The 12,947-nt window shown below is 38.3% G+C and overlaps 1 protein-coding gene across 10 annotated transcripts in view; it reads left to right on the top strand.

Annotated features, from left to right (window-relative positions):
- C2CD5 (C2 calcium dependent domain containing 5) overlaps positions 1-12,947 on the top strand; it is a 126,280-nt gene that overhangs the window by 19,658 nt on the left and 93,675 nt on the right. For 5 of the 10 annotated variants that reach the window (XM_025183726.3, XM_025183729.3, XM_025183731.3 and 2 more), the window contains 3 exons: positions 3,040-3,235; positions 6,017-6,168; positions 11,359-11,553. In XM_025183726.3, the coding sequence (XP_025039511.2) occupies positions 3,040-3,235; positions 6,017-6,168; positions 11,359-11,553 (543 nt within the window). Of the gene's footprint in view, positions 1-3,039; positions 3,236-4,810; positions 4,936-6,016; positions 6,169-11,358; positions 11,554-12,947 lie in introns of all 10 variants that reach the window. The other 5 variants (XM_006121261.5, XM_006121262.5, XM_006121268.5 and 2 more) reach the window with 2 other exon arrangements.

The following is a 12,947-nucleotide window of genomic DNA, read 5'->3' on the forward strand; positions in this document are numbered from 1 at the left end:
AAGGAAAGTCCCAGGAACACCTATTTTACCACCTTGAAAAATCCATGAGGGAAGCTTAAGACACCAAAGAGAGAGAACCCTATTCCTAGAAGATCTGACCCTGAGGAGCTTGTCTCCACTTGTGCCCTGTTCTCTGGCACTCACCTTCCAAGTTTGTTATTAACAGATGAGCCTGACATCATCAGACAAAGATTGACCAAAGGCCATCTTGGGACTGGCTACAAACATGGCACCAAAGTCTGCTGCTATCATCTCCAGGCAATGGGAGGTTTGACCATTGTGAAAAATCATGGCTTCTGATTCCTTTCTTCCAATACAGTAATAACCAGAAAATATTAAGAACCAAACAATGTTGGTACCAACACTGACATTGGTAATATCAATAGAATCCCTGGCCATACCTCCTGATTCTGGATTGGAGGAGTTAACCACGTCCCTGGCACTGCTGTCAGCACCAAGGTCTCATCTCTTGGCACTGAAGCATAGTTCTGACCTCAGAGGTTGTCACTGCACAAAAAGCCTGCAGTGTAGACATAGCCTTAGTGTATGCCATAGCTGTGGTGTAAACAGCCTATAATGGTAGCATTCTGTATTGCATAATGTAATGTTCCATAATGTCATCACTAGGATGTGGTGTTAACTGTACAGCGTGTAGTTCGTTTATTTATAAGAGACACTTTTTGTACAATTTTCTGACGCATTAAAGATGTAATGCGCTTAACATTTTAGTTGCATCTTTTTTCAATGTGCTCTCATTCAGTAGACTTTTATTGTATTCTCTTAACAGTATTGAGAAAAATTTAAATAAAATGATCTACTAACCACTACATACTAATTAGGAATGTGAAAGTGTAATCCTGTACGCAGTTAATCAATGAGCATGGGCTCATTGGTTAACCTTCTTGGTTACTTGCTGATTTCCCACATACACCATCTCCCAGGGAGTCACCTGCCCCCTCCCCCCCCGGCATGCAACTGCATGGGGTGGGGAGAGGTGGGAGCCAATGCACTTAAAAGCCAATTCCCTGTGCGCACTGGCTTCCAAAGAGCCTACTGCAACCTCTCATATAACCGCTGAAATTTTCAGTGGTTACACGTTTACTTAAACACATTTTAACATCCCTAATACTAATACCTAGCTTACATTTTTCCTTTTAAATTTTTTTGTTTGGAAGATAGCCTTGGAGATTGAAGTACTTCCCATAGCCACAGAACAACTAGGCTACGTCTACACTTGCGCGTTCTCACGCAAAAACTCTTTTGTAGAAGAGTTCTTCTGCAAAAACTCTTCCAGAAGAGAGCCTCTGTACTGGCATGTGTTTCTGCGCAAGAGATGTGCTTTTGCGCAAGAGCATCCGTGCCAGTGTAGACGCACTATTGCACAAGAAAGCTCTGATGGCCATTTTAACCATAGGGTTTTCTTGCGCAAGAAATTCATGTTGCTTGTCTACACTGGCCTCTTGCGCAAGAACAGTTGCGCAAAAGGGCTTCTTCTTGAGTGGGAGCGTCAGAGTTCTGGCGCAAGAAGCCCTGATTTCATACATTAGAACGTCAGTTTACTTGCGCAGGAACACGCGGCCAGTGTAGACAGGCAGCAAGTTTTTGCGCAAGAGCAGCCGCTTTTGCACAAGATCCCGCCAGTGTAGACACAGCCCTACAGTATAGAAATTGCAAGCTTTTTTTATGCTGTCCTTACCTGATTTTTTAACTTAACTGACCAGTGGGACAAATCAGAAGATTCATTCTTCATGCTCTTTGATCCTGTCATCTCCGCTGTGGTTAACAAGGATACTAACTGTAGTAGTGCATCTTGTGAAGCTGACTTCTGTGTATGAAGAACTGGATTGAGACCACTAATAAATAAGTAAATTACTTTAGGGATACAGTTTTATTTAAGTAAAATGTCAATTGATAAAATGTTCCCATGAACTGCATTTTTGTCATAGTGTTAAATGCAGTTGTCTACCAATTTGTTCAGACACCGTATATACAGTACTAGAAATTAAAACATATACCTAAAGTTCTACTGAAAGTTGCATTCAAAATATTGACCTACTTGGTGAAGTAAGCAAAAAAGTGCAATTTTGTTCCATTGTTCTATATTATTTGCCAGTTATAAACATTTTCAAGATGGTATGGTCATTTTTGGTAATGCAGTCTTGCAGAATCAGGTTCCTACAGCAAACTCAACTTGTTTTCTTGACTTGTGAACAGTAAAGAGTCTTCATTTTAATACCAAAGAAACAGAAGAAAGATACATTTTGCTTTGTGTGGCATCTGTGTATATAATATAAATAAACTAAGGTAGAAATTAAAAAGGAATAAAACCTATAACATTAGATTGATATATGCTTTTATATGTTTTGGAAATTTGCAAAACCAAAAAGGTGAGTAAAGATGTCTGTCCATCCATTTGTTGGTCTGAATTTCAAAGAAATTTGAAGTCTCATATTGAGATGTAAAATCTTGGTTAATTGGTTAACCCAGGGGTGGGGAATCTCTGGCACAGGGGCCAAGTGCGGCCCCTGGCTTGCCTGGATCCATACCCTGATGCTCAGCATTGGGGAGCCTGTGCTGATGCTCTAGCCCCCCCTGCCATCCACCCACAGGGCTGGAGCATATAAAATCTACTAGCCTGGGCCCCCCCCAGGCTCTGATGTGCAAGAAGAATGTGAGGAGTGTCTGTCTCTCTCTGTCAGGAGCATCTCACTTTGCTTCTTACTTGTGTGTGGCCCCTGACTTTTAACTTTTTTTTGGGGGGGGAGGAGGGGATCAGCAGACCTTAACCCAAAAACAGTCCCCCACCCCTGAGTTGACCAGTTAAATATTAGCTCAGCCTAACATTTAACCAGTTAACCAACTAAGGGGGATCTGGGCTGGAACAGCTCCTAGCCCTGCACTCCCAATGGACAGACGCTGGAGCAGCCCTTGCTTGCAGGGCCCCACCAGTTAACCGTAACTACTAAGCATCACCGTCTTTAACATGCTTACTTTATTTCTAAGTGAGATATCATTTAACTTGCATTTATTTTTGTATAGGTGAACTTCAAAGGAAAATTGGCTTGAAGGTACTTGAAATGAGAGGGAATGCAGTTGTTGGTTACTTGCAGTGTTTTGATTTGGAGGGAGAATCTGGATTAGTAGTACGAGCCATAGGAACAGCCTGTACCTTGGATAAAATAAGTAACACTGCATTCTTACCTGCATGTAATTCCCCATCCAAAGAAATGAAGGAGTAAGTATGAATTAATAGATTGTAATGCAGTGAATTTCATTTTTTGTCATAGTCATTCAGTTTTACATATCCAGTGTGTTTTCCCAGCATTTATTTCTCCTTTACTGTTTTTTCTTGTCTGTAAGTTGGTTTATGTTCTACAGTTTTGAGAAGGTGAACTGGTTTATTAGATGTTGCAGCAGTAAATCCTGGCAAGAGAGATGTTTTTCTGTTCATTCCATATCTGTTAAATTTATGCAATCATAGCATTGCACATTTTTATGGTGTTATCCACCAGCCTTTAGGTGATAATTAGTTTGCACATGTAAATTACACACTTTTTGTTCATGGGGGACTTTTTGTTCATGGGGGATCTTTCACAATCTGTTTCTCTTAAGGGATTTCTATTTTTTAGCACTCTCAGTTTGAGTGTCCTTGTGCATTCATGTCAGAAAAGATAAGTGTATTTGAGTTCAGGTAGTTAAGTGGCTCAGGAGATGTAGACATCTTTGACATTTTAAAATCATTTTAATCTTTTGTTTTTTCTTTAAAAGCAAAACAAATTAGGCTATATCATACACTGCCTGAAAAAGGTTTCATGATGAGGAAGAGACCTAATTCTAATTGTTCACTATGGCTAAGTCAATACAATACAGTTTGAATTAAAATTTTGAACCGGAACAAATCAAATAAAATTAGGAAAATTTCAGTATCAATTTATTCTGAGGTGGGAAGCATTTACATTTCTCAGTTGCCACTCTGAATACATCAATTTATTTATGACATCTTGTGTTATATTTTTACACAATTAGTATAAGAATAATAGAATACGTAAGAGTATACTTCCTATGTAACCTGTCCAGATAGATATTATTTGAATTAGGTCATTTTGTTTTAGTGATTACAGTTATCTTAGTTATTGTATCTTGTAATTATTATAAAGTAATCAGAGCACTTTGCATGAGGCAGCATCAATACCACTGTAAAATTTCCCCAGCAGTGGAACCCAATTATTGATCCTTATTTAGAATTATTAATTTAATATGTATTGATTTGTGAAACATGCATCCATCATCACAGAGCTTCTGGGTGAATTACAACATAAAACCATAATCAATTAAAAACTAAATACTTGCTGCAGTAGCTAACACTTTAAATACTACCCATAAATCAATAGCATTCAATCTTGAACAGAAGACAAAAAAAAATCTGAACATATGTATGTGCAAGGTTGTTTATCAACTTGTGTGCTAGATTTTTGCTGAGATTGATTAAAACAATCTATATGGTCCTGCCCAGAAGTGTGAGTGGGTTTCAAGATCAGCAGGTTCTACTCGTGTCGTCTTATCTTTATTAACCTGAGCCTTTAATGCCAAAGATTCAATAATATGTTAACAAGTTAGTACTTAGCTGTTCCCCTGCTCTTTTTTATTTCATCTTGACTCTTGCATGCTAGGAATTATAACTCTTAGAGTCTGCTTAAAGAATAAGACATCTCCACTAACTAGCACTCCCTGAAATCATTTTTAACATAACTTTGCAATCTGTTGTATGTATTGTTTTCTTTTCTTCCACCTTGGCTGCAAATTCTCTCAGGTCTCCGCTGGTTCATCCGCCAAGCCATGGATGCCGCTCGACTCACAACAGCCCAATTCACACTGCTTCTGGCTCACGACTTACCCAGAACTTCTCTCTGTCTGTTCCCACTCTCATCTACACTGGTACGAGACTACTCAGACTCAAGAGCTGGGGAGAGGCAGGCCACAGGCACAGTGGTCGCAAAGTGCAGGCAGGCAGGCAGTGTAGGCAGGTACCACCCATCTTTTCTCCCTCTTTTTCTCACTGGGAGTCCTTCTGCTTTCAATGGAGAACTACTGCTATGTTCAACTGCTGAAACAAACTCAGTAGTTACTTGGAAGAGAGTGTGTTTCCTGAAGTCTCTTCCACAGAGCTATACTCTTCACTTCCTTTAACTTGAGATTTACCTTCAAAAAATCTGAGTCTAGTAACATTCACCAGGTACAGTTTACAAGTCTTTTTTAGTAGTCTTGATAGAAACCATGATTGGCCTTTAAATTTCTTGCAAGTATAATCTTATAAGTATAATGTTACCTGAGTGTTTAAAGCCTTAGGAAAGGTTTGTGTTGCTTTGTGGAAGAGACAGTACTGAAGAACAGGTAAGACAATCTGCACATATCTGACATGTCTGTCAGTACGCTTTGTATTCCTTAAGGTTTTCCTCTTTACTTTGTTTTTAGCTGTGGCACACTGCTGATGCTATAGGATAAGGAAACTTTTTTTTTTTCTTAAAATATATGTTGTATACATGAATGTGTGTGTGCACGCGCGTGTGTGTGTGTGTGTGTGTGTGTGTGTGTATATATACACACACACACACACACACACACACACACACACACACACACACACAAATATAGTTGTTTGTGGTCATTTTACTTTAAACTAATTCAACAAGCATTGTGTAGCTGAATTTTTTTTAAAGCCATGCATTGTTTTGAGTTTTGTTTTCTTTTGCATATTTACTTTTTTTTTTTTTTTCTTGGTCTGACATTTCATGCCTCTTATTTGGCTTAACTGTTTCAGTGCAGATAATCAGCATCTATCTGTAGAATGCTGAGTGGGTAAACCTCATTTCTTTGCCTTTGGCCTCCTACCCAGCAACACACTTAAGGAATAACTGCTGGCCCTTCCCCAGTCCCATCCTGGTGTTCGGATCATGCTGCTGTCAGCCAGGTCCTTTGGCACAGGATTACTGAATATGTTTCCACCTTCTTCTGGCAGGATTCCTTTCAATGAAGATCCCAATCCCAATACTCATTCATCAGGACCCTCCACCCCTCTGAAAAACCAAACCTATTCTTTTTCACCTTCCAAGTCCTACAGTCGACAGTCCTCTTCTTCTGACACAGATTTGAGTTTGACACCCAAAACTGGTAAGGCGCTTCCACCCACTCTTATTTTTGTGTTAATTTGTATTTCTGTTTTATCTTTTCATTCAAACCCTTTCTCCTTTTTTGGCATATAAGTTATCAAAATGATGTGGAAATTGGATATTTCAAACAGTGCAATTAAAGCATAAAAAGATTTTTGTATCAAACTGATTTACTGTACTTTGTTTATCAAAATTTGATAACCATACCATATAGACACTTTAAGGCTACGTCTAGATTGGCCCCTTCTCCGGAAGAGGCATGCAAAGCAGGCTAGTCAGAATAGGGAAATCCGCGGGGGATTTAAATATCCCCCATGGGATTTAAATAAACATGGCCGCCGCTTTTTTTCCGGCTTGGGGAAAAGCCGGAAAAGAGCGTCTAGACTGGCGCGATCCTCTGGAATAAAGCCCTTTTCCGGAGGATCTCTTATTCCTACTTGCAATGGACTGTTGCAAGTAGGAATAAGAGATCCACCGGAAAACGGCTTTATTCCGGAGGATCGCGCCAGTCTAGACGCTCTTTTCCGGCTTTTCCCCAAGCCGGGAAAAAAGCGGCGGCCATGTTTATTTAAATCCCGCGGGGGATATTTAAATCCCTCGCGGATTTCCCTATGCTGACTTGCCTGCTTTGCATGCCTCTTCCGGAGAAGGGGCCAGTCTAGACGTAGCCTAAGAGTAGCATATGTAATACTACCATTTGAAGCACTTCAGAATGTTATAAAAAGAGTCCTAAGGAATTGTCTTTTTCTTTTAATTTCCTCCACTTCATATTATAAATTCTGGGGGTAAATTTTCACCATAATTTATCAAGTCTCACTAACATTATGTGATTTTTCTAAGCCCAATCTTAATTGAAAATGTATCCATATTGTTGTGTAGATTCCACTTGTCTGTTTGCAAACTGACTTTAGAAATGCAATTGTTAATGTCTACTAAACTTTTTCAGAATCATGGAAATGGCTATGGTGGAAATATACACGTTTGAATATTTTAAAAAGTAGTTCTAAAGGCTATTTAGAACACCTTTTAAAAGCTTAAAACCTATTTCTCAGCTGGCTTTTCAGTTTCATTGAATGTTGATTCCTCCTCCCATCTCCTCAATTTCTTAAGAAGCACAACAAATATGGCTCTGCCCCATTATCTGCCTTCTCTTTATTAGTCATTATTTCAGTACAGTCCTGGGAGTTTTGAACTCTTTTTCATTAATTTATTAATTGTCTTGCTCTTCTACAACAGAACAAAAATACTGTAGGCCCATGTATAAAAGTGTGGCTGTTGTTTTAAGTGTTTCTAAATATGATGTTTAAAAATAGTATTTGAATCTGAGAATGTTCCCACCTTCCTAATTATGACAGTTTTAAGGTATGTTACAGTTTTTGATTTAGTTATTACTTGACTGTTACAGGAACACATCACAGTCAAGATATACATATTGAAATAGGTTATAAACTGAATATGTTCTCAATAGAATATGAAGATGTTTTCAAACTTAATCCAAAATTGACAAATAAGCAACTTTCTATTAAATTATAATTCTCCCTCTTCATTTCTTTTTATCCTTTTTTTTTTTTTGCCATTTTCTGTCTTCCTTGTCTTTTGTGTAAATAACTGTTATGTCTTGTAGACAACCTAGGGTGAGCAATTACATTTCAAAGAAACTGAGAGCAAGTGTATTTTTTTTTAAAAAGACTAATATTTATTCATACATTTTTATTATTAAATTCCTGGTGATTGTTTGAAAACATAATTTTACCTGGATAGGTGAACATCTTAGTAGATAGACATTCTAGAAGCACAGTGTGGTAGTAGTCTGCAGTGAAATTGCAAAGTTGCTTCAGTAGCTAAATTAGACTGTGGTCCGGTAACATGATCTAACTGGATGGACTGTTGCACCTACACTGAGCCCCGTTGAGAACAATGGCTTCTGTGTGGACACAGGAATGCATTTGTGTTCAAGATAGGGTTTTATGGTGAGGTATTTTCTTGTATATAGAAAAAGCCGTCTGCATCAGCTATAGTTTTTGGTTTCTAAATTTAAGCTAAATAGCACTCATTCTTTTATTTGCTAGGGCAGCATCATGTAGCTGCTATCTTTTGGCACTATGTTCAGGTCTCTGCCAAATTGTGTGTCAATCATAAGGCTTGCTTGTGTGTGCATTATTTTTAGACATGACATTGAATTTTGAAAAAGTAATTACTTAGCAACATAGTATATAGTATCTTTCAGAGTCCTATTTCATTTTAAATATCTTTAATTTTCAACAGAAGATTGAGAAGATTATTCTATGATATAGTTTGTGTTAAATATTTTCTTCATGCTGATGGCAGTTTTAAACATACTTTACCAAACAAATTTGTGATGGTGTTTTTAAAAAAGCACTTTTTTCAAGGATGACACCAGCATTTTCTCAAGGTTCTATAATCTAAATTAACAATGGAATACATCCATTCTTAGGACATCAACTCTGCTAGGATTCTTCAGTCATCGACCCCTGATAAAAACTGTGTCCCTATAAAGCAGGGCTACTTAACTTTGGAAGCCCCGGGGACCACAGTGATACTCATAGCACATGTTGAGAGCTGCAATTTAAGTGTGGTTGCATATGCAAATAGCTTCTTTCACACTGACGGACATGAATACAAAGCTCTTCCCACAATTCCCCGGTGCTCCCGGAATCTCCTCCCTAGGGGCTAGTACAGTCACCCAGTACCCCTCTCTTTCAGCCAGACCGTCTGCTTGCATCTTTCAGTGTTCACCCCTCCTGGGAGATGTCTTGCCATTGTGGAGCATGTTCCCAGTGGAGGCCATGTTCAAAGGATTCCCACCTGTAGGCCACATGTTGAACCCCGCAAAAACCCAAACTGTACCGAGAGCCGCAAACAAACAGGCCGCGTGTTGAGTAGCCCCGCTGTAAAGGATAGCGTTTAAAAAAATGACTTACTCCTTGAGTCACTAGGGGTGTGTCTAGACTACATGCCTCCGTCGACGGAGGCATGTAGATTAGCCAGATCGGAAGAGGGAAATGAAGCCGCGATTAAAATAATCGCGGCTTCATTTAAATTTAAATGGCTGCCCCGATCTGCCGATCAGCTGTTTGTCGGCAGATCGGGGCAGTCTGGACGCGATGCGCCGACAAAGAAGCCTTTCTTGATCGACACAGGTAAACCTGGTTTCACGAGGCATACCTGTGTCGATCAAGAAAGGCTTCTTTGTCGGCGCATCGCGTCTAGACTGCCCCGATCTGCCGACAAACAGCTGATCGGCAGATCGGGGCAGCCATTTAAATTTAAATGAAGCCGCGATTATTTTAATCGCGGCTTCATTTCCCTCTTCCGATCTGGCTAATCTACATGCCTCCGTCGAAGGAGGCATGTAGTCTAGACACACCCTAGGAGTTTAGACCAAATTTAGGCACACAAGGTCCATTTTTCTAATTTGTTTTAGTTTGTCTATTACTGCTTTATAATATAAGCTTGATCATTGTTTAAGGAAAGATAGTATAGCAATATGATGTACATATAGGATGTGATTTTTAGTTTTTACTTAACAAAAAATGTTCTTACAGATTATTTCAGTAAAGTTATGTTTGGCCATATGTCTCCATTTTGGGGAGTTTTGCTTAGCAAGGCATAACTTGGTGTTAAAGCCATTTGTTCTAGTGCACAATGATGATGTAATTAATGGTTTGGCACACATAAAAAGATCTGAAATTCAGGTTGCAAACTACTCAAACTATCTGAAGAGGTGAAAATTAAGATTTTTTTTAAGGTGTCTGAGCAAGGAAGAGGAATAGAGTATGACCAAGGAAGCAATGTCAATATGTTGACTAAAGATGTTAAGAAGCAGGTAATTGACTAGTTAAGGGGCCCCACTGCAGTTTTCAGTTTAAATGTAGTAGGAGCCGGGAGTACAGGCAGCCTGGCTCCTCCTGCATTTAAACTGCAGAGCTGCGGGGGAGGAGGGAAAGGGAAGGGAGGTAGGTTCCAGACCCTGTGCAAGCTAGGACTCATCAGTCCCACCTCTTATTACGTTTAAAAGGCAGAGCTGCAGTGTGGGTAGGTCCGGCAGGTGGCGTGGACCAGGATTCAGTAGTCTTGGCTTGTGCCGGGTCCCTGACCGCTGCCCATCTGCCTCCTCTCTCACTCTCCGCACCACAGAGATGGAGCTGGGGGGAACTGGCTTTTAAGATGGCTCCCCCCAGCATCAGCTCCTGCTCTCCCCCTTGCTGCCTATGATATAAAGGCAGGAAGGAGGGGGGAAATGCCAGTAGTCAACTCGACTACCTGATAAGCCTATGCTTATCGGGTAGTCGACTAATCGACTACTCTTTTACATCCAACCCCAAACTTGGATTTGCTTTAGTCTTCTGCTTTGGAATTATTGGAAGCAAGATTATTACCCCCATTTCTTTTATAAAGTAGGATATGATGGTACAGAGTAAAATGGACTATGTCAAGCTAATTCTCTGTAGTAAGAGGAATAATTTCAACATTCACTGAAAGTTAATTCTGGTTTGGAATTGGAGACTTTGTGCTGGGAGTAGAGTTACTTTTTCTGTCACTTACGTAAACTAACAAGTATCTAACTGACAACAATAGTTATATATTTTAATAAGTTTGGGGTAGAAGAGCTAATATACATGTGGAGGAAATTGAGAAATGGACACTTCTTTTTTTATGTGGGAAATAAATATGTATATACACACACCATTATAAGATTTAAGACTTTAAAATTAAAGTTTTAATTTTCTTGATAATCAACTTAAATTCCTATAACTTTTGGAGAAGAGACTCTATTATATCTAAATAGTCTAAATTTCTTTTTTGGGTAGATTGGAAGAGCTGTTTTGACTAGATTTTTACTGAGAAGTATTCACTTAAATTTTTGTGTAAAATATAATTGAAATTTTGAAATGTTCCATTATTTTTGGCTTTTTAATAAAATACATTTTAAAACAAAGTTAACAAGTTCATACTCAGATTTTTTTGGTAACTCGCTTCTCATTCATGCTGGTGCTACATTGTCATTTCATTTCTTTGTATGCTGATTATAGCTTTTTCATATGCTAGCAGTACGTATTTGTTCATTTGAAAAAATGTTTTGTTTTTTCTTCATTTTGCTTTCCTTTTCCTATTTCTTTTAGTCATCTTCTGAATCTACATCTTTTCTCTCTACTCCTTTCCTCCACAGCATCTTCCCCACAGGGGCCTAGGATTTTCCTGTTTCCCAGTTCCCCTACTCTGTCTTGTGGTTCCCCACATCTTAATAAGTCCTGTCTCCTCTTCCCGGGGCCTAGCCTTAACCCTCTTCACTCTAGCCATGTCAGCCCAGTTGTTTTGAGGAAAAGTGTTTCTTTCACTGAAGAGCTGCTACTGGCTGCTTCTGGTAGGATCATTGTATAATAGCCTTTTTAAAATTGCCTTTTAAGAAATAAATAGAATGTTGTTGTTAGTCAGTTGGGGGCATTTAATACGTAGCCTTCTATAACTTTTTTTCTAAAACAGCCTCTGAAAACTGATGGCTACATGAGTATGACAGGATATCTTTTCCCCCCTGGAGGCTTGCAGTAAGTTCTTGAGCCTCTTCCTTAAATTGACCAATATTTGAAACAAATAGCCTACTTTTTATTGCAGAACATTTTCCTTTTCCAAAACAGTCTCCACTAAATACTGCTAATTGGAATATCATTAGGCAACTGTTGAATAGTGATACTCTTCATTTTTTTTCATTATAATTTTCCTGTATTTTAGATGGAAAAAGCACTCCATCTTCCTTACCAACTCATTCATATTCTTCTACTGAAATCTGACCATCATGTGGCTAGCAACCATATTCATTTATTGTACTGTTTAAATTGTTTTTTTATTTTCACTGTACACACATTTTGTATTTGTATTACCTCGTTTTTACATTTCATTGACATAGATTATTAGATTGTCCTGTTTAGCTAAATATTTGAAATCACTGCTTCATTTCTACAGATAGTGTTTTGATTATTTTGTGTTTGTTTCATCTCACAAATATTCTTCATTTCATGTCAGTCTGGTTAGTATTGTATAGTCCCTTGAAAATGCTATTTAGACCTAATGCAAAATAACATAAAATAATTTAATTTTATTAATGGGACTATACAGATGCTAATCTTTGTTTCCTTATCCAAGAACAGCTAAAAATATTTCATTTCCTGTATATAAATAACATTTTAGATCTTCTGAGAGCATTTGTCTGTTTTTAAATGGTGGGTACACGAAGTGTCAACAACAGTCCCTGAGTTTGTTTGAAACAAAAAAGACCACATTTCCATTTGCATGGAAAATATCTTTCTTCCTTTTATTGTTACTTGATTTTTGAGCAGACGAAGGGCAGGGAAAGTAGCAATATATTGTCTGTTTTTAAAATAGCAGTTAAGATAACTTGAAAAATATTTCCTTTAATCATAAATGCATTCACCTTGTTCCTGATCTTTTTTTTTTTTGAGTTCTTTGTCCTCCATTTAGTGTTTTCATTAATATCTCTCAGAGTAATGAAAGGTATGACTGTTGATATTCTGAAATGAAATAAATATTGATTTAGCTCTGAGGCATGTGGACAGATCTGACTACAAGAAATATCCGTGGAGTATGTTCTTAAGTATGAAATGCTACCACGTAAATCTGATTCACCAAAATTGTGATTCTTAGAAAAACATGAACTTTGTGTGTGTTTTCTTCCTGAATTTAATAACTGCGAAGCAACAAATGTCTTTTAGCAAGCAAATTACAGATACATTGGGCAGTTTG

The sequence above is a fragment of the Pelodiscus sinensis genome, chromosome 1 (genome assembly GCF_052426305.1).
Source record: "Pelodiscus sinensis isolate ZL-2025 chromosome 1, ASM5242630v1, whole genome shotgun sequence".
NCBI classification, from domain to species: Eukaryota; Metazoa; Chordata; order Testudines; family Trionychidae; genus Pelodiscus; species Pelodiscus sinensis.